The 18364-nt window shown below is 36.2% G+C and overlaps 2 protein-coding genes and 1 long non-coding RNA gene across 4 annotated transcripts in view; 1 reads left to right on the plus strand and 2 right to left on the minus strand.

Moving 5' to 3' along the window:
• Positions 1-18364, minus strand: part of LOC125225106 — a 350675-nt gene that overhangs the window by 125323 nt on the left and 206988 nt on the right. The gene's annotated exons all lie outside the window — the stretch shown is intronic.
• Positions 11072-13218, minus strand: LOC125225104 (survival of motor neuron-related-splicing factor 30). The gene is made up of 4 exons (XM_048128660.1): positions 12983-13218; positions 12633-12889; positions 11609-11755; positions 11072-11441 (listed from the first exon to the last, which is right to left on the minus strand). The coding sequence occupies exons 1-4, from the start codon at positions 13022-13024 to the stop codon at positions 11171-11173; spliced, it is 717 nt and encodes a 238-aa protein (XP_047984617.1). The 5' UTR covers positions 13025-13218; the 3' UTR covers positions 11072-11170.
• LOC125225103 lies at positions 15228-17281 on the plus strand. Of its 2 annotated transcripts, none has more exons than XM_048128659.1 (2): positions 15228-15272; positions 15525-17281. In XM_048128659.1, the coding sequence occupies exon 2, from the start codon at positions 15996-15998 to the stop codon at positions 17274-17276; it is 1281 nt and encodes a 426-aa protein (XP_047984616.1). In that variant the 5' UTR covers positions 15228-15272; positions 15525-15995; the 3' UTR covers positions 17277-17281. The 2 variants fall into 2 exon arrangements, with proteins under 2 accessions (XP_047984616.1, XP_047984615.1); XM_048128658.1 differs by having other exon boundaries at positions 15234-15388.

The following is an 18364-nucleotide window of genomic DNA, read 5'->3' on the forward strand; positions in this document are numbered from 1 at the left end:
CCAGCGTATATATCGACGAGGAAGACGAAATGATTTTGCTTGAGAAGTGCACAGTTTGTGCCACTAGTCATAGTTTCGATATGACCCTCTGTGTCTCCAGGGTTCAGTTTCTGCCATCTGACGAACAACCTTTATCAAATATGTTTTGTCAAGGGTGCGCAAATATTATGTTTTCTGTTTAAATAAATAATTGGATTCAAAATGCTTACTTTTATTTCTAAAATAGGTACATAACTCTCTTTTGAAATATTTTTCGCCGGTGGTTGCATAATATACAAACACTACCAACTTAAATATGATGATGAGTAATGCAGTGTAAGTAGGCTTAGTTGTGGCTTAGTTCTGTTCAGCACTTATAATTCTTCACAACTATGTCATTTTTATTGAATACTTTTGAATGATATTAGTAACACCATACGAATCATTACCAAAACTGTATTTCGAAGTTAAAATCAAAAACGGTACAACTATCATAAGCCAAAAACGTACTTATATATTGATATTGTTTAAGTACACTCGACTTATTTCCAATAAAGCCTAAAAAAGGTTGGCAACTCCTTGTTTATCGTATGCCGGTCTTGCCTTTCTCTTTTATGCCGGACTTTCTGACTAGGCACAATTTCTAAGTTACATATTTCAGAACATAAAACAAGAAATTGAACGCGTTTTGAGTAGATTAATAGTACTAATCAGAAAGAACGGTTATTAAATGACTACGTTACACACATGATATACAAATATTCCGACTGCTTCTATTTTATTTTAATTTTTTGCGGAACCATGTTGAACTCGATGCTCGAGTTCGAAACACGAATCAAGTTTATTGTTTACTAGTGTTCGTCCTAGGGTCAAGTGGTCAAGACCAATGGCTTAAGGATGAAAAACTGGTATACCTTCGGAGGTGTGAGAGGCGTAGATATATTAGGCTGAGGCGTAGGGTTAGAGCCGGCGTAGCTTTATTTGACGTTCATATGCGCATTGTAATATGCCTACTTGAAAAATAAATATTTCATTTTCATTTTCATTTTCATTTTCATTTTCATTTTCATTTTAACACAAAAGTTATTGTCAATAGACGGTCTTTTCGGGTAGACGGTCTTCCCCACACTGACCTTACAGCATAGAATTTGCTTTCTTCGTTATATTGGTGATATGCGTGCCCCATTTCAAGTCATGCGAAACAGTGATGCCCAGCGTGCGTAGCCGAATGACATTTCTCCGACGCCAAACGAAAACGAAACGCCGCGCCAGTTAGTCCGGCTCTGTCGCGCCAATACGCACGAGCGATAGAGATAGATATCTACTAGCGTTTCGTTTCGTGAGCGTTTCGTGAGCGTTAGTGCTATTCGGCTGCGCACCCAGGGGCCCGTTTCTCGAAAGGTACAAGCCTTGTATTACAAGTGTGTTTCCATGACAACCCATACGATTTGACACTTCGCGCACTTGTAATACAAGTCTTGTACCTTTCGAGAAACGGGCCACAGGTCTCTTTGACTGGTTACAGCTTGCAGGGGAACAGAATCAATGTTATAACTTGGTTTTCCCAATGTGAAGAACTGCATTTGTCAGGATTTAGCGATATGAGTCAGTCTTTAGTCCACTGGACTATGCGGTCTAAGTCACTTTGAATAATGTTATTAGTTATAAGTGGATTACCCATAACTTTGGTATCGTCAGCAAATATTGATAGTTCTGATTGCACTACACTCTTTAGGTCTGTTATAAATATGCCGAACAGGATTGGTCCGAGCACTGATCCCTGCGGGACACCACTATAGACATTGTGAGCACTCGATAAAGTTTCTCCTACTCTTACTTTAAATATCCTGTGAGATAAAAAGTCCGATATCCATTCAAGGAGTTGCCCACGAATCCCAAAGTGCTCCAATTTAGCAATAAGCCTTCTAATAGGTACACGGTCGAACGCTTTCTCGTAGTAAATTGTAACTGATCCATTTTTTCCATTATTACACTATTGAGTATCAATCCACTGAACACGCGTGCCATACATAACCCGTGCCGTGGACACTCTAATTAATAATGCAAACATTGTACCTACCTAAATGGAAAAAATGAATCAGTTGAATGGCCCCCGGCGTGGTCGAAATTACCCCGCTGTACCTTATAGAAAAGGTCTTCTTTGGTTAAAATACAATAATAAGTTGTGGACATCGTTTAATTGTTGATTTTTGTCTCAATATTAATGTGTATTTGTTAAAATAAAACATTATTGATAGATAGGTATACATATGTCGTATCGTGAGGCAGCTCCGACACCAATTCGCAACGAATATTGTTATTTTTGTGTTAACGCGGGTAGTCGAATGTAAACAAACCATTTTAGTATCAATCGCAGATGATGTCGCGAAACATGACAGTTGTTATTGATTTTATTTTGATTATTGGTAAAAGGCTTTTGGAACGTCAAGTGGTTTTAACTTGGGTGTTTTCGGCACGAGGTGGCAATATTGTTGAGATTTAAAACGTCAATTGATTACTTGGAAATTAACGTCACTTTGACGGTAAACGGAAATGTGACCTGACCGCTCTGAGCGGGGATGGTGGGGATTCTTGTTTGAATCATGCCATAAAAAGGTTGTCAGATTCTTGATTCAACCGCGCTAGAGAAAGGTTGTAGATTCTTGATCAGACAGTTGTAGCGAACAGATGTTGACCACGCTCGTGCCAAATTCGCCTCGTTCCTGAAGGCTTATACCTGAAGGATTATTTCGATAGCTTATTGAATCTTATCGCTCTTTAACCGTTTAACTAAGTGTTCTATCTCAAGTGTTATTGTGATTAAATAAGAAGTCTACTTTTGTAATAACCAAGATATTGTAATATGACTTGAAAAGACGTGACCCTCCGGGTTTCTTGCCGGTCCCAAATGGGATACCCTTCTGAAAATTAAGAGGGGACTGAATTCTTCCCGGGAAAGTGGCGTAGGGTTAGAACCGGTGTAGCTTATTTGAAAATAAAGTCTTAACCGTTTTCATGTTGTTTCTTATTTCTGAGCAATCCGTCTTTATTAGAGCAATCCTTATTGATTTTTGGCACTGAGTAATAAATAGAGGTTAGGTTAGGAATGGTCAATGTGGTCCAGAGTTTATTTCATGAAATGGTAGCATGCGAGTGTGGCTGTGAGATAAGCAGTACACGAAGAACCACCCCACGCGCCTATGCCGCTCATCCTTTGGCCATCCATCCCTGACGGGCGCCGCCGCCAGCCGGCGGGCCTCCGTCATCAGAAAGTGGGATTCGATGCGAGTTCTTCAATTGCTTACATAGCTGACATGTGATGTGAGCTAAGTTAACATTGGCAAATTCCTGGTTGGTATTTCCTAACCTAGACACGTGGTAGTAAGGTCACATGTCTAACCTTGAATGCAGGTGAGTGCATTTCATTGTGTTATTTGGTGTAAATAGTTGATTGCTATTTATGGAAACTTTGATGAGAATGAAAACGTAGTGATTATTAAATTTTTAATTTCGTAGTTATTGTTTTGGCTAAAATTATTCAGTGACTTTTTTCATAGAACAAATAAAGATCCTTATTCTGATTTTGTTAGTTTCACAGATCCTTGTTCTGTAATATTTCGTAGTTTATAAAATTTGGCGAGTTGTTGCAAGTAATGCCCCCTTAAATGTCGTGATCTATCTCGGATTGTTCATTGTGTGAAAACACATGCTACGCATATGAAAATTTACGTTACAGTGTGCAGCCACAATGGAGTTTGGAGCCTTGGAGTCTACACAACGTGTGGTATCTGAGGGTCGTGTGTGCCTTCACGCTGATGTCACAGAGGCTGCACAACACTGAAAATCTCCAGCGCAGAGAGAATGAATGAAAAGGACAGGTTTCGTTCCTATGGTTTATTTTTGTATTTTGTTCAGAGTTTCATGGCTAAGCAATCTAAGCAAAGCTTTTTCATTTAGTGAAAGTTTAAAAACAAATACAAACACGTGTTCCCACTTGTTTGTGCATGGATAAAAGATAAACAGTTTTTGAAGTTTTTATTTTAGTATGAGAAAGTAATTGAGTCCCATATTTAAGACATGCCGCCGTTGTGTGCTTATTTGTGAACTTCTTTCCCTTTTTACTTCAGTAAACGATGAAACTGATACCGAGTAAATGATGCTTTCAGTAATGGCCAGCTGTGATAAACCACGTCGTGCTTCACTGCATCTGCTGCAGCAGTGGCAACTGCAGTCTGGCGCCTTCGTTCCTGAACTGGTCTTCGCGAGGTGTTCATTGGCTTCGACGTCTGCGTCGAAGCGACGAATGCATACACCCTTGGACACTGATACTTTGAGCTGGTGAGCAGTTCCCATTTCGTTGGGATGATATTGAGATTTTTGTTCTGTTTAGATTGAGAGTTCAAACAGAACGAAAGTTTTGTGATGCTAAAGTAAATTGATTTTTTTTTGGTAAACATTACTTTGCAATTGGAGGATGAAACTCGTCGTTTTCATGGTTAACGTAATTTTTGTTTTGTGCCATAATGCTATGGGTTGCTTTGGCTCAGACTGCATACACCATTACAATCTTTCGTAAACGTAGGAGTAAAATTCGGATCTATTTTTCCGTTTCTGTACGGCCACGACTGTGGGTGGCGTGCGTTTGATTTGGTGGTGTAATCGGTCGATGTTATGGATACCGGATGGAGGTAGTCCATATTGATGTGATGAACACCGGATAGAGGTGGTTCATATGTTGCTGTGTGTATCAGCTGTATGACGTGTGTCAAGTTGCAGGATGGATGCAACTGTTAGAGCACTGTAACTCATTATTTTAATTCTGATTTACTGACATTTTGATCGGTGAGATCAACACGTTGAGTTTCATTTGACTATTGCTTATTCATTTGGTAGGTACTTAGTTGTGAAACTGTTTTTCTTAACTAAATTGATAAAGCAAAAGATAAAACTGGTAAAGATGATTTTTGATCATGTTTTTTTTAATTAATTTCATGATAAAGAAGTAATGATAGGATTTTTATTTTTGCAATTTATATTGCGCAAAATTTGAGACATAAGAATCGCTCACATGATTCTTATTCCTATGGAATTCCAAAGACTGTAAGAATGTAAGGATTTTAACGATCACACCGTTAAATTCACAATGCTCAAGTATTTCAAGTAAATGTTCAAGTAGTCATGCGTAGTCGTAGGCGTAAAATTCCGGGCATTTATTCCCGTTGCTGTGCGGTGTGCGTTTGGCCTTGTGTGTCGCACTGCCGGATGGAGGCAGTTGTTTGTATGGTCACCGGATGGAGGTGATCACCACCTGATAGAGGTGGTTATTGTGATTCAGTTTCTAGCTGTAGCTTAAAGTTATTGTGAGCATTATGGACTTGACGATTGTAAATTTGAGACGATTAAATTGGGATCATTTTGAGATTCTGAAAAATCAATTGTGTGTAGACACTTGTTATTGTGACAATTGATTTTATTTGATGACTTTAGAGAGTAAAATTTTTGGAGTCAGGAATGACCGAGCAATTATACTCAGATTTTGGGTCAGGAGTGACCGAGCGATGTGATACTGTGCTGTGTGTTTTGTTCTAGATGCGTACCCACACACGAGGACGTGTGTATCGTCAGGACGGCTGTGTCGTATCGTGAGGCAGCTCCGACACCAATTCGCAACGAATATTGTTATTTTTGTGTTAACGCGGGTAGTCGAATGTAAACAAACCATTTTAGTATCAATCGCAGATGATGTCGCGAAACATGACAGTTGTTATTGATTTTATTTTGATTATTGGTAAAAGGCTTTTGGAACGTCAAGTGGTTTTAACTTGGGTGTTTTCGGCACGAGGTGGCAATATTGTTGAGATTTAAAACGTCAATTGATTACTTGGAAATTAACGTCACTTTGACGGTAAACGGAAATGTGACCTGACCGCTCTGAGCGGGGATGGTGGGGATTCTTGTTTGAATCATGCCATAAAAAGGTTGTCAGATTCTGGATTCAACCGCGCTAGAGAAAGGTTGTAGATTCTTGATCAGACAGTTGTAGCTTACAGACGTTGACCACGCTCGTGCCAAATTCGCCTTGTTCCTGAAGGCTTATACCTGAAGGATTATTTCGATAGCTTATTGAATCTTATCGCTCTTTAACCGTTTAACTAAGTAAGTGTTCTATCTCAAGTGTTATTGTGATTAAATAAGAAGTCTACTTTTGTAATAACCAAGATATTGTAATATGACTTGAAAAGACGTGACCCTCCGGGTTTCTTGCCGGTCCCAAATGGGATACCCTTCTGAAAATTAAGAGGGGACTGAATTCTTCCCGGGAAAGTGGCGTAGGGTTAGAACCGGTGTAGCTTATTTGAAAATAAAGTCTTAACCGTTTTCATGTTGTTTCTTATTTCTGAGCAATCCGTCTTTATTAGAGCAATCCTTATTGATTTTTGGCACTGAGTAATAAATAGAGGTTAGGTTAGGAATGGTCAATGTGGTCCAGAGTTTATTTCATGAAATGGTAGCATGCGAGTGTGGCTGTGAGATAAGCAGTACACGAAGAACCACCCCACGCGCCTATGCCGCTCATCCTTTGGCCATCCATCCCTGACGGGCGCCGCCGCCAGCCGGCGGGCCTCCGTCACATATATACTTTGAACAAAACTTTAAGATCTCAGATTACCTAATACCTACTCGTATTTATTAGGAAACATTTAAAAGAGAAACAATAGGTACGCAATATTTAGTTTTATGAATATTTCGTACCTACATAGAGGTAATATTTAGTTTATTTATGTAGGTAGGTAATTATTATATCGTCACTATGCATTCCATACATACTTACTACAATTTTCTTTTCATTGACAGACGAAGATACAAGTTTTTTTAAAAGTAGTGACGATATTTAAATTATGAGTAGGTAACTAGGTTAAAGCAGCCCCACAGAAGCAAAAACGTAAAATCCCTTTTCCAAAATAAATTATTTGCTTTATGTGCCAATTTCGGATAATCCGACATAGGTAATTAGGTACTTGGGTACACAGAGGTAACATAAAAATAGGTATCCGTTCGGTTGCACTGTTCTGTAATTAAAAAGCGTTGGTAACTTTGTGAACGAAGGGTGGATTTACTTTTTGTTTTATGTCGCTTGCAGGAACACCGAATAAAACAAAGGCCTGGCCTGTCCGATCGTAATATCCATATCCGCCCGATTATGATATTCCTAGATACTCCCTTCGGTCGTGTTTTAATTTATCGCCACACGTTTCGAACATCCTTTTTTCGCACTTGTATCGTACGACGTTTTTCCGTACAGATGGCACTCCGCAGTTTCGACCTGACTTATAATGAAGCACTTCTCGCACTAGTGCGTAAAAAAGACCATCTGTACTTACTTACTTACATTACGATACAAGTGCGGAAAAAAGGAAGATCGAAACGAGTGGCGATAAATTAAAACACGACCGAAGGGAGTGTTTTAAATCGACATGAGTTACGAATTTTCTTTTCGCGTGTATCGTACGGCGGTTTTCATTAGGTACAGAGATGCCCCTCCGAAGTTTCGACCTGACAAGAAATGAACCACTTCTCGCACTAGTGCGTAAAAAATGCACCATGTGTACAAAAAAATCTCTTTTTTACGCACTTGTATCGTAATGTACTATTATGGAAAGTGTACCGACTCAACCTCGCAGCCTTGTGACCTTCAGCAATAATAACGACTTTTAGCCGAATACAAGGGTGTTAAGTTCCGGTGGTTCCTTGGGAGACTCCATAACCCCGCGGTGTTGCGTATTGCGTTCCATTGCAGCCTTGTGTTTTTAAGTTTTTTCTACTGTACCTACCATCAGCTGTTACCGACGCCGGGATTTCGACTATAAAGTAATTCAACACGTCGAAAACTTTATTTTAGGTACCTATTTCGGGACTATTTTTACAAAGAAGGTACAAAGAAACCCATCCCTCACGTAACGGTAGGTATAATACCTATAGGACTTACCAATCGTCACTACTTTAAAAAAATCTCGTATCTCATGCTGTTCCGCAAAGTTAAAACGCAGTAAGTCTATATGCATTCCATACATACTTACTAAAGACTGTATCGTTAAGTATGAAGACAACTTTGAGTAGGCGTATTTATTTGCTATTATACACGGTGTTTCACTTAACACTAAAAACCTGAAAACTGTTTGTTCAGAATCGAGAGTAGAATCGATTGAGCTATATCTTGATGGGGGTAATATTTTTTGTTTTAATTTGTATTATTAGTTATTGTTTACGTGCCCATTCTACAAATTTGTAATACAACATTGTGCATATCATATTGTTAGAGGTTGTATACCTTTTTCAGTATTTAAGGGTATTAATACTGGCTGGTTACTTGGACGATTATTTTTTCCGCTACGAGATAGACGTTGTGCGTCAGTTTAATTTTAAAGTTTATCATAAGTCATAACAAATTGAACTCGTACCGAATTACAACCTTGTCATTTTGAATTTTAGGTTTAAATTTGCTTACTGAGTCACCTGTCTAATTTGAAGTTTACTGTGACACAGGTTAAAGTGCTTTACATTGACATAGCTGTCTATTGGTAAACCTTATGTCGTTGCAGTAACGTACACAATTAAACAGTTTGAAGGTATATGATGGTAGCTAGCAATTATTTTATTGAGTGTAGAGTTAAAAGCCGAGTAGAGCTGCACAGAAAATTTAAAACTCAATTTAAAAAAATAATAATCATCAGATTAAAAAATGAACATTCTAGATACGTTTAAAAAAATAAAAATCAGTTGGGGTGTCTGAGCTTTTGAGTGATACCGGAAACACCGTGTATTTTTTTCTTATAACAAGCCATGGGCTTAATAAGGCACATAATAAGGTACACATTTTGTCCTAGAAACTCGACGTAAAGCATATGGTTTAGACAGTATTGACTTAATCCTCCCGAGTACCAATTACGATTCCGGACAAATGCTACTAGAAAATTCACAAAGTGCGTAAAAGACGATACGATTGCGAAAAAAAATTGTATGGTGCGAACCTCAACAACACATGATCCACAAAGCAGAATATCTGGACATAGTCTAGCCACTGTTATTTAAAAAAAATATAGTTCAGGATCTGTGTATGGCGGCCATTTAGAGAATGTGGCATGGTGCTTACTCTAACTCCGACTTTGATGTCGAATTTGACTATCATACATTGTTTATATCGATCTGGTTTAAGCACTGTTCAAACACCATGAATGTCAATTAGACTTTGGCCTATGGCTAATTTTTTATCTGTTTCTCTCATCCTGCTAGCATCAAAAATTTACGGCAATCTGGAACGTTGCTCAAAATTGCGTTTTTTTAAATTATATAAATTCGCCGCATTTATTCTACAAGTACCCAATTGGAAAAACCATGAAGAGGACTCTTAAAGAATATATTTTGGCAGCATATTAACCTTTGTTTGTTGAAATCGTACAAAGAGTCATTGAAATATTCTCAAATTAAGCCAGATAGGGTTGTCCGAAATTTATTTGCTAGACCTTAATGAAAGTACCATAAAGTCCCTAAAATAAAAAAAATATCAGACCTTCTTATATCAAATAGTACTTATCAATACCTTAAGATCATACTCTCGGAACATAATAATACAAAATTATGCACATGTCAACATTTAGACGAGGTTTGTTTTGTCCTTATACTTAACGATACAGTCCTTACAATTTTCTTTTCATTGACAGCATATTAACTTTGTTTGTTGAAATCGTACAAAGAGTCATTGAAATATTCTCAAATTAAGCCAGATAGGGGTTGTCCGAAATTTATTTGCTAGACCTTAATGAAAGTACCATAAAGTCCCTAAAATAAAAAAAATATCAGACCTTCTTATATCAAATAGTACTTATCAATACCTTAAGATCATACTCTCGGAACATAATAATACAAAATTATGCACATGTCAACATTTAGATGAGGTTTGTTTTGTCCTTATACTTAACGATACAGTCCTTACAATTTTCTTTTCATTGACAGACGAAAATACAAGTTTTTTTAAAAGTAGTGACGCAATACTGTTTTAAAACATAGGTATAGACGGTCCACCAAATCTTGGCATTAGAAAAAGGCGGCACATTTGATAAATGTAGGGCTCACCGGCCAATTGTCTTCATAAAGCGCATGCCTTCCTAAACCTTGACGTTGCTGGAATTATCTACGACTTAAAAAATCATTGAAAATGAAGCGACGAAGGAAAATTTGGTTGAGCGTCTATATCTTTGATAGGTTTGTAGCAATCATAGCACTACTTCGCCATCCCCGTTTTTCCACCTTGTCAATCTGGCTAAGCGCCATCTAGGTGAACCTGCTGTGAATTACTACACTTGTGCAGCTAGTATATCTACTCGTTTCTACAAGGTACGTGATTTGCAAAAAGGTCATTAGAGGGCGGTGTTTTTTAAGTGCAAAGAACTTTGTAATCTTGTTCTCTGCAATCATTCATTATAACATAACAAAAAAGAGTACCTGGCCAAAAGGTTTCCATTGTCATTGTATATTTAAGTTCTAAAGTTCTTGTTGGTGAAGTAACCTAAGGTTTCCAATCTTCCGAATAGAATTCCATTTGGTATTCCAGCATGTGCCATATTTAAATAACCACTGATGAAGGATCTAAAATTATTTAAAAAAATGACCAATTCACAAGATTCCTTGTCAAATGAATAGAATATCATAGGTTTCCTAGGGGAAAGCTAAAAGATTCAAAGGAATGTCTAGGTAGTGTAGAAGTCTCTAAAATCTACAAGTAATGGTTAAATGAGTACTATATATGTATATATTTTTAGTTAGTTTATGTATGTATATGATTGTACTTATTTGTGTATGTATATTGATGATGCATATAGTATTTAGATAGTGACTTATATCTATTTAAATTTCTGTTTTATTTTCTGCACCAATTGTAAGTTTCTGTTTGGTCCAATGGTTGACTGGTAGAGAATGCCTTAAGGCATTAAGTTCGCCAATTGCACTTTATGTTGAGCAATAAAGGTTAAATAAATAAATAAATAAGTATTCAACAATGAAGGTTTCTAGGATGAATGAAGTAAAAACTAATATATTGTATTGAAAATTTTTATTATAAATCCATAATCAGGACACAATTGCTAACTTAATGATAAAATAAAACTAAATGGGAAAATGAACGATTGTACCTATACTATCCCCCTTTCTTCCATTTTTCGCCAGGTGTGTAGTTAGTCATAGGCTGACCAGAGATACCACAAGTGCCAATACCAACTCTACCAGTCAAATTGTCAGGAGATGCAAAAATGCTTTTAGTCCGAACTCCTGGCTTTTTGGATGCCTTAGTATGAAATGATAGCCACTTATTTTTTTCACTTTCTCTTTCTTCTTCGATTTGTTTAAACCTTTGTTGTTTTTTCTGCTTTTTCTTTTTTAAATATTCTCTGTTATAACCTTTTCCATGCCTGTAAAATGAGAAAATAATAATGCAATTTATTAACTAATAGTTTTGATGATGCGCTGAATGCACATAACATAATACATAATTACCCGATGGTCATAGTTTTATTTTTGGAAAAGTAACAATAGTTAATAGTTAGTATAAGTAAAATAGTCCAAGAATAATACTAACTTGCTTTCATCTGTACTTAATCTTCTTTTCAGTCCTGAGCCCACTGTCTTTACATCATAGACAGACACAGTTTCTAAGGAAGTAAATCCATCAAATTTAACTTTTAAGCTGTCTGCTGTTATTTCTTCAACAATTGCTTCATAAAACCTGTAACATAAGTAATTTTTTTTTCTATTATTATAAATGGGCTTACTCTTGGCCACAGACTAGCCAAAGGCAGATGTGGTCTATAATGGAGTGAGCTCACCTAGAAGATGCCTGTTCACTCTTGATTTAAAATAAATGATAACCTAACCACAAAATTAAAATTTTGAAAAACCCCGAAAGCAACATAGTGGACCGATTTTCATGAAACATGGCTAAGAACACTCCCGACTAGCTCAGCTTTCAGACAAAAAAAACTAAATCAAAATCGGTTCAACCGTTCTAGAGCTACGATGCCACAGAGACACACACACAGACAGACAAACAGACAAGACAGACAGACAGACATACACACAGACAGACACGTCAAACTTATAACACCCCGTCGTTTTTGCGTCGGGGGTTAAAAAGGCTGTGAAATATACCTATGTACAACATAAGATTAAAACAGACATCCTAAAATGTGTTGCGGCACCCTCCACCAAAGAGTACGGAAGAGTATCTTTAGGCAATTTTCCAACATGATACCTATCTATTTTGAGTAGCATTAGATAGGTTAGGACTGTTAAAGGAATTCTACAAAGTATACACCACAAACTGACAAAGAATGGGGACCCCTGGTCAGTAACACATTCAGTGCCATTGTGAGCTACACTCATAGCTCATAGCGTGCGGCAGTTAACATGATCATGGACACTGTCTATGAATAACATGGATGCTGTCCATGAACATGTTAACATGAGAAAATCCATATGCCCTATAAATCCAGCTGCCAAAACAAGCAAAATCTATTTATAAGTTTAATAAAGCCTCAACAAAATTGTGGTTCTTTATAATGAAACTTAACATTATGTAAACTCAAACATGTTCTTGCACTTACACTCCGTCAGTTTTGTACTTTGCTAGGCATTTGTCTCCAACATGCCACTGAGTGGGAGCATGCTGCTCCTCCTCCTCGGCTGCCAACAGCGACGCTGTAACATCATCATCATTACTAGAACCGTGAATATTTGTGGCTTTAGATTCACCTTCCTGTGTTTTTATTAGATCTTGTGTCAACTCAATTACTTCTTCTAAATCGCCTTTCAATTTCAGGAGCTCCTCATTTTGAGGATCAGTTAACAGTGCCGCTTCAACCTGAAATTTGTTATTTCAAATTAATTTTTATTGATTTGTTAAAATTTTATAGCTAACAGTGAATATTGTAATGCATTTGCTCTATTGACATACCTGTTGTAACTGTAAATTATAGTTTCTTAAATCTTCAGCCATCCTGATGGATAGGTAAATATTACTATTAACGAAATAATTAACACCATGAACAGGCAAAACTAATACAATTTTATAAATTCACTAAATTCAGTACATCAGTATGGTTTTTTGACAATGACAAAGGCAGCCATTTTCATTCTAGCGATGCGGTATTGCTTCTTTAGCAGCAGCAGAGGAATTGTATCGATTCAAATTATTCTTTGTTTATTTTTAAGATGCTCATTTTTAAAACATTTTAATTTTTCTTTATAACTAATGTAATTGGTGCAACATCGGAAAACACCTCACCTCAGCTGGAAACTTGTCAAAGCCAAGAATCTTATATACAATGGATGTTGCACGCCGAACATTACTTTGAAGCCAGAAAATTTGACCTTGAATTACGTCACGCCGGTCTTGCATCTCTTTCTTTAGGGTGTCCATGATTAAGCATACATTAGGGATATCCCGCGGAATTTGACGTATTACATCTCTCGACACAGGCTTAAAACCTTTGAACCTCCGTTTTGACAATATTCTCAGCTTGATATGATATTGATATGTGTTAAAATGTCAAATATTAATATTAGCGCCATCTATCTGAGCGTACCTACCCCAAAGGTGTATCGCCATCTAGCTCACCGTACCTTTTTCTGTATGGTTTTGAGGTAAGTTTTTTCTTAGACTTTATCTGTCTATACGGAGTTACATAAGTATTTGTCTTTTACTAACTGACACCTGTGTTTATTAAAGCATGCAATGGAATATATATTTTAGTGTTTTGGTCATCACAATAATATTTTGGTAGTAACTACTGGGAAAACTAATCCCAGTAGCTATCAACCCCGGTGTGGTAATTAACAATGTGGGGGAAATCCCAGTAGTTAGGACAGGTAAAAACTTGGTGGTAACTAGTGGGAATAGCCACAAAAATATAAGGGAAGTATTTGTCAATGGGGAAATAATGAAATACTAGGACGTTTTAAAACAGTATCTTTATTTTTAAGCGCCGCCCCAAATCTCAAGGAAGGTGGTTCTCAATTCGTACGTATTTCAATTCTCTTCGCATGTATATATGTATCTCAATTTAATGTTTAGGCCACGATATATCCGTCGTTACTGGACTGATTTTTAAAATTTCTTTCTGTGTCATAATCTTCAGGCTTAAAGTGCAAATCTGCAAATTGTCGAACGCTCTGAAACATTTCCTTTTATCGGTACAATCGACAGCCAACAGCCAATGCTGCCTCCTTCCTTCATCTTTTGGAACACTGAAAAGTTTAATATTATTCATGTTAATTGTAAAGACATAAATTATATAAAGTTGGTATTATTATACTGTGATATGAACTATGAACATAGAAACCGTACCAAGTTGATAGATTTAGCTCCATTCAATAAGAGTAAATACCATGCAAGAAAAAAGATTGGTCACCCTAGTCGTAAAATAGCACATAGCATTATTTTTCTTTAAAGGTCATATTTATCGTTCTAAACCTATTCGTGGGAATTTTGATATAATTTGAGACAATGAAACCAATATAATGATAAGAACTAACCAAGATTACAAGCAAAATAGAAGAAAATTTATTGCCAGTGAGGTTTATGAACATTTTGGTAAAATAAGTACTTACTTGTGAAATTTTACGTCGGATTTCGGTTTCCATTTACTTCCACAATGGTTCACTATGCAATACATAGCTCAGAACTTAAGTAAATCGTCGAAAAACGTTTATTTTGCAAAATAAATCTCTGAATCGGTGAATGAATTTTGACAATTCTGACATATCGGGCATTTTTTTTTATTATTAGTGTTCCCATAGTACGCAGGAGGTAAATACCGGAGAAATAAGGTTTTTGATTGAGTTTTTTTTTGTATAATACAAAGAAAAGTAAGTCAATTTGATTGAAGAATGTTTTATACGTTTTTTTTATTAACTTATCTGGCAATACATCACAGTGTTGGAATGAGATAGAACATAGGAGTAAAGGTGAATGAACCTGGCTTCAACTCATTGGTCGGCACGCACTATCCAGAGATATATATAAAATTCTTGGTCAAAGCTAATTGTCGGTTATGACAGGTTGTGCATTATTGGGTAGTGCATTGGCAGAAGACCAAACCCAATGTCTTCCAGGCCATAATTAAAAAAAAAACGCACATGTCATTGTCACTGCCAAGTTTATGTCAAATGTCAATAGTATATGATAAATCATGTAGAACTAGAAACACTCGATTAATAAAATATTAGCAATATCATACAACTCTGTAAGTGATAATGCGAAGCTTTTATTGTACCTAATATGAAACCGTAAAACTTTTTTCCAAGAACTACTTACGTCGTAAGATACCAGACACCCATTAATAATTAATTTTGACTTTTGGTGAGTACTTTCGTGTAAAGTAATTTTAAGTTTTTAAATTTTAATGCTTTAGAACTCCATTTAGAGATAAAGGTTTATAGGTCTTCAGGTTAAGAAGCACAATATAATAAACTAATTTTGTTTTTCTATATTTCAGATTTAATCATATACATACATTAACCATGAATATGAAGAATATTCTTGATTTACCGGATGAAATAAATATTCTGATAGCAAAGCTGTTAGACATTGAGTCCCAAAAGAATGTTTATTATACATGCACATATTTCAAAAATTTAATAAGCATGTATGGGGTAGTAACCAGCTGCAAATTATGTATGAATGTTATGGCCACAGCTAAAACACTCAAGTTAGAGTTTTTTAGGGACATTGCCATGAACTTACGAGAACTCAACTTATCAACTATCAGTGATTTAAATAAGACAACACTGTTACCTGCTATTAAAAAATTGAAGAAATTGCATGTTCTAGATGTTTCTTATACTAAGATAAATATTACAGACTTGCTTGATGTATACCAGGCTTGTCCAACTATAAGAGATGTTTCTATCAACTTCACATTTGACAAATCAATTCAGATACATGTTCCTCAAACCATTATAGAAAAATGTCAGAAAATGAGAGAGTTCATTTTGTAGGCATATTAATGAATCTGTTTTGTTCAAAACTAGCCTTGAGGTTGCTAGCAAAAGCTAATTTGAATGAGTTACAGTACACCATAACAGATTGTGCATTTTTAGGACCTGTTTATGATAATCATATAGATATGGAAGAAATGATACATTTTAGGCTACTAAAAGTGTTTCTACTCAACTGGCATAAAGAAAACCAGTATTATGGACGCCTAAATGAATCTGCTGTTCTTTCAATGTTAGACTTAAGCAAATATGAACTTATCATGGTTACTCGGTGCACTATGGATGTTTTGCAAGTTCTAGTCTCTCCTAGGTTTAAGGACTTCTTTCTAAAAGAATTTGGGGTGCAAGCAGACATATTCACAACATGGACTAACCAGGAACTTGGAGGCAATGTTGCATTCATGATTTGGAATACGGCTATAACTGTGTTTGATAGCACATTTTATAATCAGTTATTCAAACGGTTAAAACCATTCTTTCCATATTATTTAAAATCAGCTTCTGGTGATGCTCAAATGCCAGCCAATAATGACTGGATTTACACAAGACCAGATGAAAATGAGTTTGCAAGATCAGTGAGAAAGATTGAGGCTGATTTTAAGAGAAGAAGAGTGGCTCCACAAGACATTATTCTTAACTATGACAATGTTAGCAAAGATAAGAAAAATCTTAAATTAACTATTTTATTTGAAAATACGATTAGATGTCCAGTAACACTATCAAGTAGTAGTAATTATTTGAAAAAGATAACTCATTTGAACTTGACTGGGCATGTGGTTTATAGCTCTGATTTTTTCAAGATATTATTTACAAATTGCCATAATCTTATTGCCATCAGTTGCACATCATCACCAAATGCTACACAAGCATTAGGAAGATACATTTGGCTGTGTAAATATATTAAACATTTATGGTTAGTTGCAACAACTATTGATTTCAAATCATTGTTTGTTTCGTTAAGTCAGTGCAAATACATAGAGAATATACATCTGTATAATATGACATCCAGTGGTGATTTATCTGAGCCAAAGGATATGTTTGAAAGATGCTGTCGTTTGTATAATTTATCTATTTGTATGCCTATGTCAGACACTTTAAGAGTGAAAAAATTGCAGATGCTAAATAAGATTAAGTCTATGTACTCGAGAGATCATTTAAATATAGAACTGTGTGTTACGCCCGATCTGAAAGCATATGGATATGATCCTTTCATAGATGTTTTCGATTTGAATCCAATAAAAGTAGTATAATGGTTTGTTGTTTATATTTCACACAAATCCATCATTACCCATAGCCTGATATCGTTGTCTGAAAGAGATTGCTTCTTGGCTATAAGAGCGGCTGCTGATTACCTCTTCATAGGGTCCTATAATTATTCATTGTAATAAAGTCCCCATTTCACTTTAGGGGGGAAAGAAGAATGCCTTTGCATCATCGAGTCATTATTTGCCGTATTTTTCTCCAGGGTTTTCTGTTATTATTTACGGTGGGACCTGTAGCAGGGGGAAATTAGCTAAAATTACGGCATAATTAATGGAAGGTTTTTTTAAATTGAAATATGTACGTTATAGACCGAAGTTATTTTTCATCAACCCTCCCCACTCCTCCCTCCTCTGCGTCACCCCTCTACCCTCCCTTAAAGTGCCGAAAATGCGGTTTTTCTCGATTTCTGACAAAACTGTTGAAGATACAGAAAAAGCGCGTAGGAACGAAGTAATCCTTAATAAATTTACTACAAATCATTCATTAACACTTTGGTTCTAGCACTTATAGTTTACGCGTGATCCGTCACGAAAGTTGGTCCTTTGCTGCAATCTTCTTTAGTGAATGTTAAGTTTTCGCCCAAAATGCATACGAAATAGTCGAAATTTGTTTGATATAACTAAAATATTGTAACTCATGACTAAAATAAAATTAAGGGGGAAAAATCACTACCATGGGTGGAACTTCCAATATGTCTTGGAATTCCAGTAACTATTTAAGACGTAATATTTTCACGGTAGTAGTCGCTAGGAGTACCATTGATCTATATAGTGTATCTATGACTGGGGATGAGCTTTTGGTAGCTGTTGGTAGAGCCCTGGAGTATCAATCCAGTAGCCGTGAGTTCAAGTCCCACCCATGGTAGTGATTTTTCCCCCTGAAATTCATTTTCAGTTTATAATATTTTAGTAATATCAAACAGATTTCGTAAGCAATTTGGGAGAAAACTTAACATTCACTAAAGAAAATTGCAGTAAAGGACCAACTTTCGTGATGGATCACGCGAAACCTATAAGTGCTAGAACCAAAGTGTCAATGAACGATTTGTAGTAAATTTATCAAGGATTACTTTTTT

The sequence above is a fragment of the Leguminivora glycinivorella genome, chromosome 4 (assembly GCF_023078275.1).
Source record: "Leguminivora glycinivorella isolate SPB_JAAS2020 chromosome 4, LegGlyc_1.1, whole genome shotgun sequence".
NCBI lineage: Eukaryota > Metazoa > Arthropoda > Insecta > Lepidoptera > Tortricidae > Leguminivora > Leguminivora glycinivorella.